This window comes from Rhipicephalus sanguineus, chromosome 6, assembly GCF_013339695.2.
Source record: "Rhipicephalus sanguineus isolate Rsan-2018 chromosome 6, BIME_Rsan_1.4, whole genome shotgun sequence".
Taxonomy (NCBI): domain Eukaryota; kingdom Metazoa; phylum Arthropoda; class Arachnida; order Ixodida; family Ixodidae; genus Rhipicephalus; species Rhipicephalus sanguineus.
The window spans coordinates 145,890,493-145,903,625 of record NC_051181.1 but is presented as its reverse complement, the minus strand read 5'-3'; the positions used below and the strand labels follow the sequence as shown (position 1 = coordinate 145,903,625).

The 13,133-nt window shown below is 50.6% G+C and overlaps 1 protein-coding gene across 1 annotated transcript; it reads right to left on the bottom strand.

The window, feature by feature from the left end:
• Positions 1 to 833: 833 nt before the first annotated feature.
• On the bottom strand, positions 834 to 4,661 carry LOC119397623 (uncharacterized protein K02A2.6-like). The gene has a single exon (XM_037665049.1). The coding sequence runs from the start codon at positions 4,659 to 4,661 to the stop codon at positions 834 to 836; it is 3,828 nt and encodes a 1,275-aa protein (XP_037520977.1).
• Between the last annotated feature and the right edge of the window lie 8,472 nt (positions 4,662 to 13,133).

Here is a 13,133-nt window from a genome sequence, read left to right as displayed (position 1 = left end):
CAGAAGATGCCGCAAGTTAATTTTGAAGTTATGAAACACCATTTTTGCATTACCTTTCACACCTTGCTGTTGACTTCACGAAGTCTACAACCCACGATGTGTTTGTCTTCAAGCCGTAATCTTTTACACAGCTGCAGGCGTCTTGTTCATCAGTGATGTTCGCCCGAACCACGTCGCGAGTTTGTAATATGCAGAGCGCTCAACGCATGGCAACGGCAGCGGCACGTCAACGTCAGGCGATGAACTGTCATTGTCTTCAACGCATTCGATCGCGCGGCAGCCGACGTCTCACATGCGCTGCTTTCCGTGGTCATAGCCGTACAACACCGGCGTTGCAGGGCTGCGAAATGCGTTGTCAAGATCAGCCGCGAAAAAAAAATAATAAGAAAACACAAGGCACACTCGAACCCACGGTGATCACGTCTTGCGACAACGCGAGATCACAAAAAACACTGGCGACAACACATATATTCACGTGAAAGCGTGTTCAGCGCTAAAAAAAATAAACAAAAGCAATCAGTCCAACACAACAACGATTATGTCTTGCGACAACGCGATGGCTCAAAAGACGCAGCAGACTGTCGTGGTCGAGAACAGAGCACACGAACGAGCAGACGGATAACGACAACTGTTTAATGACTTATTAAGGATTAAAGCACGCGGGCACGCGCGGCTACATGTTAGCTCAACAGACACGATCACACACCCAGGTCCCAGCGAGCGTCTTCCCGCCCGATCCTCCACTCGTCACGTGATGCGGTACACATAGCGCCATCTCCTAGTGGCTGCGCCCGCGACACCTCCTCTTCTTTGAAGTGACCCTCCTGCTCTTGTCACAGGTCAAGCCGACTAGGAGCTCTTACGGTTCGTCCACTTCTTGTTGTCGCCACAGGTTGTAGCGGCTGGAGATGTTTGCTGGTGCGTCTCGTGAGACCTCCAGGTGTGCTCACTACATACGAACGAGGCGTGTGAGCTGGCCCAATGACGGTCCCTGTTGTTGGAGCACCAGACAGAATGCGGACGGCTGTCTGCGGTTGAATGAGCTCTCTTGCCAAAGTCCTATGTCTCCGGTTATATTGTTGGCCCTGCTTGACCTTGTAGGCTTCATTTCGTTTAGTAAATTCTACGGTGCTCCACTGTGGCCTCAGCACGTGTGGTGCCACGGGCACGTCGGTTCTTAGGCGCCTTCCCATGAGGAGTTCCGCAGGTGTGAATCCTTCTTTCCCTGGCGTGTCTCTATGCGCGAGCAGAGCCTTGTGGATGTTCGGCGATTTCTTGATCAGCTGTTTAGCAGTCTGAACTGTTCTTTCTGCCGCGCCGTTGCTCTGAGGGAAGTAGGGGCTGCTGGTTACGTGACTTGATCCCCATTGCTTGACAAACGCTTTGAACTGTGCCGAAGCAAACTGAGGGCCGTTGTCTGATCGTATGATAGCCGGTGCCCCAAAGCGCGCGAAGATCTGACTCAGTGCTTGTGTTATGTTCTCTGTGGTGGTACGCTTCAACTTTTTTAGTTCAAAGAAACGTGAGTAGTAGTCCACAACTACGAGGTAGTTAACTCCATCCACACAGAAGAGATCGATTCCTATCGCTTCCCATGGGTGTTTAGGAAGTGGGGAGAATATCATAGGCTCGGCGTGTGGTTTACGGTGTTGTTGACAGACAGGGCATCTTGACACATAACTTTGGATGTGCTGGTTAATGCCTGGCCACCACACCGACTGAGTGGCTCGAGCCCTACATCTCCCAATGCCCTGATGACCGGCATGCAAGTGTTCTAGCACATCACTTTGCATGCTTGGTGGAATGACAATGCGGTTGCCTTTGAGTAAAATGCCATCCACTTGTGTCAGTTCATGGGCAAATGCTGAATACCTCTGCACGTCCGGAGGTAGTGCCACTTCTTTGGGCCACGACGTCGTGCAGTAGTCCCTAACTCTTGCTAGAACAGGATCGTTCTCTTGTGCTGCCTTTATCCTTTCAAGCATATCGTGGGAAGCAGGCAGAAGTTCCACAGTGAGAATTTCATGTTCTACGACGGCCTTGCTGAGGCTCCTTGGGCTGCTGTTGTCCGTTTCCTTCTGCGGTTTCCTTGAGAGCACATCGGCTGTATGCATTTCCTTGCCTGGGATGTGGGCAATGGTGTAATCGAACTCGAGGAGTCTCATACGGAACCGTTGCAGACGGGGACTAAGCTCGTCCAGGCGGCTTGATGACAGCAATGGCACCAGTGGCTTGTGATCAGTTTCCACGTGAAAATGCAGACCAAGCAGATAGGAGCGGAAATGCTCGCAGGCCCATGTAACTGCCAGTGCTTCTTTCTCTATTTGCGCATATCGCGTCTCCGTGTCAGAGAGGGATCTTGAGGCATAGGCTACTGGAAGTCTCTGACCCGCTGTCTCTTGAAGGAGGACAGCTCCAAGACCGTACGACGATGCATCCGCCGACACAGTGTGATGACTACAAGGGTCGTAGTGAGTAAGCACTGGAGTCGTCGTCAATGCTTTCTTGACGGCGTTGAAGCTTTCTTGCTGTGGCTTGTCCCAGCACCATTCGGCGTCGCTGTGAAGCAGGTCACGTAACGGTTTTGTGAGCTGCGAGAGCCCTGGGAGAAACTTGGCCAAGTGGTTGGCCATTCCCAAGAAGGACCTCACTTCTGTTACATCTGTAGGCTCTGCTAGGTGACATAGTGCGCTGACCTTTTCAGGGTCGGCACTGATACCATTCGCCGACACAATGTGTCCCAGGAATCTCACTGACTGCTGGTGTAGTACGCATTTTTCTGCGTTCAAGGTGATGCCAGCTTCTTGCAGGCGCTGCAGTACTTTGTGCAGTCGTGCGTCATGTTCTTCCCTTGAAGGGCCAAACACTATAATGTCGTCTTGTAGACACGCCTGGCCTTCAATGCCTTCTAGAACTCTTAGCATTTCTCTCTGGAAAAACTCGGGTGCTGTCGAAATTCCAAAGGGCAATCGGAGGAACTGAAACCGGCCGAATGGCGTCAGAAAAGTGGTGTACTTCTGGGACTCTGGTGCTAGCGGAGCTTGCCAATAACCAGCCCTTGCATCAAGCTTGCTGAACCATGTAGCTCCGGCAAGTCTGGCCAAACATTCGTCGACGGTGGGCATTACGACTCGTTCCCGCAAAATGTTCTTGTTTAACCCTCCGAAGTCGACGCAGATTCGAAGCTCGCCTCCTCTCTTTTTCGCGACTACCATAGGTGCGCACCACTCTGTGGCCTCGTCGACCTTTCTAATGACGCCAAGGTTCTCCATTCTCTCCAACTCACGTTTGACACTGGGCAGCATGGGCAGGGGTACTCGCCGCGGATACGTAATAGCGCTTGGCTTGGCATCGGGGAGTAATATTATCCTGTATTCCGTCTTGAGAAGACCCAGGCCTGTAGTCAAGTTGGGGTAGTGGCAGAGAATGTTGGCAGGGTCGCTGACCTTGCTTGTTGACGCTGTGACTTCGAGGAGGCTTGGAAGGATATCCAATGATTTGATTGCAGGACGTCCGAGAAGTGCATCGTGTAACTTGTCGATCACGTAAACTTCTTCTTGACACACTCGGCCATTCCAGCACAAGGTTGCGCTGAACAGACCCATTGTTGCGATTTTGGTCCGGCCGGGTCCCAGCAGCTGTTTCTGAGCCTGCTTCAGGTTGCCCATGACTTGTTCGTTGTAGAGGCTTGTAGGTATAGCGGTAACATCTGCACCGGTGTCTACTTTGAACTTCATTGGCAAGCCATTTACTGTAACGTCAGTCCTCCACGGCCCAGAGTCCTGTTGGTCAGTCAATTGACCCAAATAAACCTCTTCCAAAACGGCTTGGTGGGTGCTCTTTTTCTTCCTCGGAGAGGCAGACAAGCACACGGCGGCAAAGTGTCCCTTTTTGCCGCAGGCACTGCATATTTTCCCGTTCGCCGGGCACATAGTGCGTGATGGTGGGTGCGTTGTTGAGCCACACCACTTGCACGTCAGCGCCGTTTGATCGCGCTGTGTTTTTTGAGAGCGCTGATTTGGCTTTCCTTTGCTCTTCGAGCATCCACGCATGGCGTCTATAGCCGCAGGCGTCTGTTGCTGCGGCCGTAGATCTTTTTGCTGCTGCTTGATCGTTTCGGAGTTGCGTGCAGCGGTGACTGCGGCTTCAAGAGTCAGCTCGGCGTTAAGTTGCAGCTTCTCGCTTAGTTGCGTGTCTGCGAGACCGACCACGAGCCTATCGCGGATCAATTCTTCTTTCAGATCTCCGTACTCGCAGGTTTCGGCTAGTCTGTAGAGTTCGGTTACGAACGCGTCGACTGACTCATGCGCTTCTTGCTTCCGGCTGTTGAACTTCGCCCGCTCATATATCACGTTCGTCCGCGGCACGAAATGTTTCGCGAACGCTCGTGTTACCGCGTCGTAGTTGAGTTTCTCAGCGTCGGAAAGTTTGAGCGACGCCAGGACATCTTCTGCTTCACGGCCCATCGCGTAAATGAGTGTGTTCACCTGGGTTTCGTCGTCTTGTTTCTTCAAACCTGAGATGACGCGGTACCTTTCCCATCGTGTAAACCACCGCTTCCACTCCTCGGGTCTCCGAAAGTCGAGCTTTTCCGGCAGTTCGACGACGAAAGGGTTGAGCGGCGTTGCAGGCTGAGCTGCGGGCACTGTAGGCGTTGCCATGGGTGCTGCAAAGTTCCGTGTTGCGGTGCCGGCGTTTGTTAGGCCTACTTGTCCGGTGCCTTCTTCACTACGTTGTCGTGACTTCCACGTATCCCGCCGCTGCCGCCATGTCGTGGTCGAGAACAGAGCACACGAACGAGCAGACGGATAACGACAACTGTTTAATGACTTATTAAGGATTAAAGCACGCGGGCACGCGCGGCTACATGTTAGCTCAACAGACACGATCACACACCCAGGTCCCAGCGAGCGTCTTCCCGCCCGATCCTCCACTCGTCACGTGATGCGGTACACATAGCGCCATCTCCTAGTGGCTGCGCCCGCGACACAGACAGCACAGATATTCAAGGGCGAGCATGTTCACTGTTAAAAAAAGAAAAAAAGAAACGCACAGTGGAACACAACAGCCGATCGCGTCTTGCTGCAGCGCCAAGGCACAAAAGACAGTGGCGACAACACAAATGTTCATGGGCGAACGTCTTCACTGTTATAACAAAACAAAATGCACAAAGCACAGTCGAACCATACGGCGACGACGGCGTATTCGGTCAATGCGAGAGCAGTAGCACTTCACAAGCGGCGACGAAAATTCTACGGGGCCCAGCGGCCGCGTTCGCCGTTTAAAATTCCCGCGGAAGGCACCTCGAGAAGGAGAGCGCGGCGCGGCCGTTGCTAGGCGGAACTCCGCAGCGGCGTCCCTGTGTGCGCGCAGCCAATAGCGCGCCGCTGCCGTTGCCATGCGTTGAGCGCTCTGCATATTACAAACTCGCTTCCCGGTGCCGGATGCCTCGCCTGCAGAGATTCAAGCGTCGCTTCGTGCACATAATGGTCGCTGAGCGCGACTTTTACGAGCGCCCGCGGTCGTAGCTTTCTTTGCCTCTTGACTCGTCCTCCGGCGCTCGGCTTCGCGTTGTTCCAACGGGTCGCGCATAAGCACTGGACTTACGTTGGCCTGGCAGTAAACAAGAGAGCCGGCTGGTAGGCGAGCAGATTCCTGCTTCTTTCGCGCCACAATTTCATAACATAATGATTGTTGGGGTTTTACGTCCCATACATGATTATAGGGGACGCCGTAGTGGAGGGCTGCGGAAATGTTGACCATCTAGTGTTTTTTAACGTGCACCTAAATCTAAGTACACGGGCCCCGAGCATTTCGCCTCCATCGAAATGCGGCCGCCGCGACCGGTATTCGATCCCGCGACCTTCGGGTCAGCAGTCCAGCACCATAACCACTAGACCACCGTGGCGGGTAGCTTCACAATTATGTTTGTACGCATACGTTAATCTTAGTTATTTTTCTGCCCTAAGAGGGATTTTTGTGAACTCTTCAAAGCCTAGGTCGCTCATTAACTGCGTTTGCAACATCGACCATTCGCAAGCACAGCCATTTACCGCGATCCAACGAAACGGCGGCTTAAGAGAGTTTTAGGTTAGGGTTCGCAGCGTTTGCGTTGCTTGGGTACGTACGTTATCTTCCAATTATAATAAACGCGCTTACCGAAGAGGTTAGCGTATGATGCGCGCTCAGTGGCAACCAACGCTAACGTAAAGTTTTCCGTTACCCTATTAAACAACTGCATATTGATACGAAAGCTCACGCGAACGTGACCTTGAACGAAAAGCCAGTGTGAGCGAAATTTGAAGCTAGGTGATGCTAGGTTGTTTCCAGGTTGCTTCTAGGTCGTTGCTAGGCTTTAGCTATATGTGATGCTTGATTGCATAGGCGTGTTCAGGGTTCCTCATTAGGGGGGGGCGAAGGTTCATCGCAGCGCCCCCCACCCTAAAAAGTCTATGTATGGGGCAGATTTTGCGCCCCCCCCCCTCTTAAGTGACTAGAAGGGTCAATGTACGGGGCAGATTTTGCGCCCCCCCCCTCTTAGATGATTAGGTGGGGTGGCCGCCCCCCCCCTGCCCCCCCTCTGCGCACGCCTATGCTTGATTGTGTCTTGATTGCTTCTATAGGTTGTTGATGGCTTTAGCTAGGTGATTCTAGGTTGTCTCTAGGTTGCTTCTCACTGCAGAGAGGTTCGAGTTAAACCACAGACAATCACAGGCACGACACGGATGTCCAAACTCCAGAGACAGAAACTCGCACTGAAACCGAGCGTTCGCACCTCCCATATGTGGGAGGTGCGAACGCTGTCTAGAAATGATAATCGGCGTTTGCCGCCCGCCTGTTACCTTCTTCATCGTTAGTGGTCCAGCGGTGAGCTGTAGGATTTACCAAATCTCTGTGGCACAGACCCGTTCATGATGATGATTGTTTTTTGTACACACCAAAATACATCTTTTCGGCGTGCGTGTGATATAATGTGCGCGGTAAAACAGCCGCACCGGAAGGCTTTCCCCTTCAAGTCGTCTTAGGCAAATGCATAAGGGGCCGATTGTTTGACAATCTGGTGTTTATAAAGCCGATACGTACACTGCGTAACTATAGAATGACACGTTTATTAATGTCAATGTGATAATATCGCTCATACACGACGCTTTTTACCGATTTCTCTGTTTAAATCATTGTAATCTGGTCATCTGTCACAGCTGTGACCGATTGAGCGTTTCTCAATTGTATTGTGCCGAATTTATTTAATTATATTAACCTGTATTATTCAAGTATGAGTCTTCAATAGCACAACCAGAAGCTATAACTTTTCTTCCACAAGCTCTCCCTCTTCCCTGTCCAAGTGCAGGATAGCCAACCGAGCATGCCCTAGCTACCTGCCTAATCCATTCGTTTCTCTCTCACTCTCTTACCGTGAGAGGGGAAAACCAGAAGAGGACTTGGATTCACACTGATTCCCGTGCCTTTGCCGCAATGCTTGTAAACACAACTTTGCAAACGCAAACACACACACACACACACACACGACACACGCGCACACACACACGCACCCACCCACACACACACGCACCCACACACACACACACACACACACACACACACACACACACACACAACACACACACACACACACACACACACACACACACACTGTGTGTGTGTGTGTAAAGGCGCCCTCGGACATTCCGGAATCACATAGTAGCGTACACGTCTGCGGAACTCCAGGACGCTGAAGGAGACTACCCAGCACCTCCACCAAGTACAACAAGCATGTTCTCCTACAGACATTTGTTATCACTTGAGACAAAGCGACGGTTAAGCGAGCTGGCTCAGGCAGAAAACCGGCAAGCGCGAACCACACGGCCGTCAACGTCTTCTTTCAAGCTGGCGCCGATGTGCTCTGGTACAATATATAAGTTTATATGTCCTCTTCGTCCTCCTGAAAACAAGAGGCCGCAGCCGCCAAGCCAGTGAGAAAGGAAGAGGATGTTTCTGGGGTTCTTACTCGAACATGAAAATCTAAGGCGGATGTTGATGTCCCCGACCACTCCCTTCAATGGAGGATCGGACCAGCCTTCTCCAAGCGACAGCTGCATACGCTTGGTCTGTACGGCAAGCATTCACAGCACGTGCTGGTGGCAGGTGAACTTCTGTAGCTGAGACATAACACTGATGCTCGGCTGAGTGCCTATGGAAGAAATTTTCATTTCTCCAATCTAGAGCTTCTAACAACGCCGCCCATGGAGGGGATCCACGGTCGCCCCCTCCTGGGTTTCCTTCTCGCTGCTTTTTCCTCTCGTCTTCTCTAGCTCTGCGGTTATCCAAGTTACTCGCTGTTTTCACAAGACGCACGCTTGCTGTGCCATGCGGAGGTGCATCTGCTCAGCTGGCGCACGCGCGCGCGCACACACACACACATCACGTGAAGCAGCTCTCGGTCGTAAAACGTAAAAGCATTTCGGGCCAGACCGCGTCGTCTCCTCCCTTCATGCGTCTGTTCCTTCACTTGTATCTCTCTTAGTTTCTCGTTATCTTTTTTTCTCTGAACCTCGACTCAGTCACTTCCTCCATTCTCGGCGTTTCCGTTCTGTGATACATTTCTTTCGCTTTGATTGCCGTTTGTTTCTTTGGCTATTTGTTTGCAGGCTTTCTTTTCTTACGTCACCAACGGCCCGATGGTTTAGAGAGCTCGCGCGAAAGCTCCGTGCGAGCCGACTGCGCGTGCGGACTTGCGAGCGCGAGGCGTCGAATGAAAAGCGCACGAGGAGCTCGTTGAGGTTGGTTATTTTGGGACGCTGTCGCGACGCGAACGCCCAGCTTTTATGCGGCGTCGCGACCGCTTTCTTTTGAGGGCTTTCATAGAGGACGACCCGACCAGCGTCTTCCAGGCGGCACGCATTCGCACGGAGACACACTCACAGGCGCGCACACACAGACTTTTTCTCTTTTCTTATTTTGTACTTCTGGAGGAGGAGGCAGAAGAGAGGGGGTTCTATTGTTAATTAAATCGACGCAAGACGGTATATTCTCTTGCCTGCTCTACATAACGTTTCGCTGACGACGTACAAACAGTGTCATAGAAGCACTGTATCAGCAGCGACTGCAAGAAAAAGTCCCAGTTTTCGCCGCAAGGGCGAAGCATTGCCACAGACGCCCGAGTAAAACTCTCCATTGCCTTCAAAATTAGGTAATGTTAACGCGATGTCTGCTCCGTCTCAATGCCCGATGAGATTCAGCCAAACTTTAAATGTCAGACAGGGAGACCAGTCCATCCGCACTTGTTTTTATATGGATTTTACAACAGATGTAAGTTTCGGTGATCGAGTATATTTTTTTGCTTCTACAGCCTGCAAAACAACTGAGCGCTTCGCCTTTTCCAAGCGAAGCTCGTTATGAGTTACAGATTTCGGTGGCGGCGTTGTCATCCGCGAAAAGTCCGGCGCCGGAACTAATCGCTTCTTTATAGAAATGCGGCGCTCGAAGGTGCGCCAGTCAAATGCGTATTTGTGCGCGCCGTTTTTCCAATAACTGAGGCTCTGTCGAGGGTTTGTCGGTGATCAGCCGTTTTCTGATACGGCAACCTGAGCTTTTATCGAGGTCGCTTGTCATTTCACGGTGCCACATTTCATTGTTGCCAGGATTGAACGCATGGCCGTCGTTATTGTGAGTATCAAAAGAGGTGTCGCGCTGCTGAGCACGTAGCTGAAGGTCCAATTCGCGGCATGGAGGAAGGAAGAAGTTAGGGGGTGCATTACGTCATGCGGTAGAAAGAAAGAAAGAAAGAAAGAAAGAAAGAAAGAAAGAAAGAAAGAAAGAAAGAAAGAAAGAAAGAAAGAAAGAAAGAAAGAAAGAAAGAAAGAAAGAAAGAAAGAAAGAAAGAAAGAAAGAAAGAAAGAAAGAAAGAAAGTACGTCAGGCACCTACACGCGAAGCTTCGTTTGCTCCCGTTTTCCCGATAGGCGAAAGGCTCCATAGTCTTTTCTTTTTTTTCTGGTAATTACTCGGCGGCGTCGCCGACGCGGGACGCCGTCGAGTGATGCAAAAAAGTTATCATCACGCGATGGCGTCACCATATGACGCCATCACGACGTCACAGTGACGACATGGGACGTGGCGTCCCGTGATGACGTCAACACGTGACATCGTAGCTTGGTCAACGGTCATGGAGGCAGCTGTGCAAAACCAGGTCGAGCTGCCTAGTCCTGGAGCTAGTGGAAAACCATGTTATATGCAAAAAGCTTCCGGAGCGTGGCGGGGGAGGAACAATACATCGACTCTGATGGCTCTCTCCTTATGCTGTCGTCTTAGGTCATATAGCTTCCTAATCAATAATACACTAGAGGGAAATCGGGAGCTAGTGTCTATGGGAGCTGCACCACATGGCGCTTCAGCCACCATGGGAGTGATAGGTAGTATACATGGATTTGTCTAAACTTCGTTCTTTCGGCTCCGTTTGACTCCGTATCGCCCGCAGCCGCTTTGTCGCAAGACGAAATTCGGCAAACGTTCAGCAGTTGCACTTCTCCACCTCGACCTTTTAGGCTCACCAGTTCAATCGGCGCATGAGGTTCACAACGATCCATTCTTTTATCCGAAGCAAACGCCAAAACACAACAGTAAACACAGCCACAAGTGCGTTCGAAGCAGCAAGCACGAAGATTAGGCAAATCCATGTACTGCCCATAATTGCATGGTGGCTGAACGATTGCAGCGCCAGAGTTCCCTTTAGTAAATAGTGCAGGAAACTCTTAGGTAAGTACATGAGGAGTTTTTTCGCCTGCAGTGAGCTTCGGTGGGCCCTGCGTTTACGGATGGAGGCAGAGCCGTGCTGCTGCTGCTGCTTTCGAACTGACACCAAAGCTGCAGCGCAAGGTGCGCATCGCTGGTGCCTCGAGGACATGTGGAGAGCCGCACGTGCGCGCGTTTTTCGCGAGAAAAGAGCAGCACGAGTTTAGGATGCGGTGAACGTGACTGCTCACGCAGAGCCTGTCGCGACAGCAGGGACAAAAAACTGTCGGGTGAATCCCGTCCGAGATACGTATTCACGAGAAACGAAAACAGCCTCGCATACATAGGTGGAACTCTTTCCCTCATTTCTTTCTTTTCTAGAAAGTTTATTCCGAAAGATAAAAATGAAAGCGTCCGTTGCATCGCACTTTCCGTCTAGAAGGGTTGGAAAAGGTACACGGCGCTTGCGTTTTTTACGGAGGTGTTTGATCAAAGCGGTGGTAGTTCGAGGCTTTCTACGTCTCGTCTAAACGGCGTGCAGCCTGCTCTCGTCTAAATAGGTCAAACATCAACCCGTATACCCAAAGAAAGTTCAACATTGGCCAACGAACCAATGTAGGGAATCAGCTATAGGTTAGCTGGCGCCTTAATGTGCGTCTGTCTAAAAGTCCAGCAGCATGCATGTTATATCGGTGTCGCGCGGTACTTTGCTAATTCTGATTAATCCCGATTAGGATCAAACTTTTAACCATGTGATTGGCTTCATATCCTGCAACTTGCTTGAAGGAGCCAATCACGATCAAAAAATTAGATCTGGCTCGGGCCCGATTGCGATCAAAAGTGACCGTGTGACACCGGTGTTACACTCTCTGTATCACTTGAAGGCGTAAGCCTGCTGTACATTTGGCAATAGATTAAGTTATGCAATTGGGCACCAGACTTCTTAGGAGACACAACGATCCTCAGTGTGAGAGATACGCATTAAATTATCTCAAATTTCTCAGTACATTGCACTGTAAATCAATTTCAAAGGGAGGTGAGACTACTATGAAAAAAAAAAGGGAATAGGCGCACAGCTATAAGATGGGTATCGTTCACGAACAGTGGCCTCCAAGATCAGAAGGCGCGCAGTGCGCGCAGCCTGATATTGGTGCAATAGGCCATGCATGCGTTTGCACACGTTTAACTCGTACTCAGCATGGGAAAAAAGAAAGAAAAAAAAAGAGGCGTACATGGAAAAAGTTTAGAACGTTAATGGAAGTAGAGGGTGCCTAATACCGTGGAAAGGGCCACCATGACGCTGATTTCGCCACTTTCGTTCTAAATCACGCAATATAAAGACACTTGATCGCATCGTACGACTGACCAAAGTTCTCCGATTAAGAAAAGATGAAAGCACTTAAAAGACAGCAACAGGGTCTGCGGTCCTCCTCGGGGGCGGCCTAGGCCCAGGCCACGAATTTGCCGGAGTTATGAATAAAGTTGCTACCACCACCACGACTATTTTGGCGGACGCTAACATGGATCAGTGTCTGTGCATTCGAAAACATTAATTAGATCATCTTAGTTATATTCTCAAAGAACCCGCTCGCTCAGCGCAAGAGACCGATATTTTCATATCAAACGATGCCTTCTTACTTCAAATACCACCTACCCATTCCCAACAAGATTGAGCGAAACGAACAGTTGTGTCTTGGATTTGCAGTGCAGCTTAGACATTGAGAAACGTTTGACATTGAGACATTGAGAAACTCGCCTTGTGAACAAGGCGAGCGCCTGTTTCATGTCGTCAGTGAATCATCCTCACAAGAACTGAAATTTGGGCGAGTTTGTAGGAATTCATATTGAACAAGTAGCAGACAGGGAAACGAGAAGGAACAGAAAGTCCCGACTTTCGCACTGTATACTTGTTGAATATAGGAACCAACCTCGCCTGACTAGATTTCGTCGAACTTTGGACTATATTGTGAAAGCACACATATATCCACACGGGACATTTCATAGACCGAGGTTTGCTGCGTGGTTACGGTACGGGAACCCCATTCAAGGGTTCGAACGAATGTGCTGGTATACGCCATAAACGTTACGAACTCAGGCAATGGTTCTGTATAGTGACCTTTCGTTTCCATTTTCATGCCTCTACGACCGTGCTCGGTCGAAGAACAATAGCAAGGCAGGAGCCACAAAGGAAGGGAGCAGATCCGGTCAGGCTATGCCATTGCACGCTTGCCATCTGCTCCGAGTTCTTTTATGCGTTTTACGCCGTTACGGAGTCATTCTCGTGCTTGACCCATGCATGCGAGTAAATCCCCGGACGCCCAAGGGCTATCCTGCCAAGAACCATTTTGCGGACGTCTGGCCACCGTGGATGCCTCGGAGGGTAGTTCTATTGTTTCCTCACGAGAC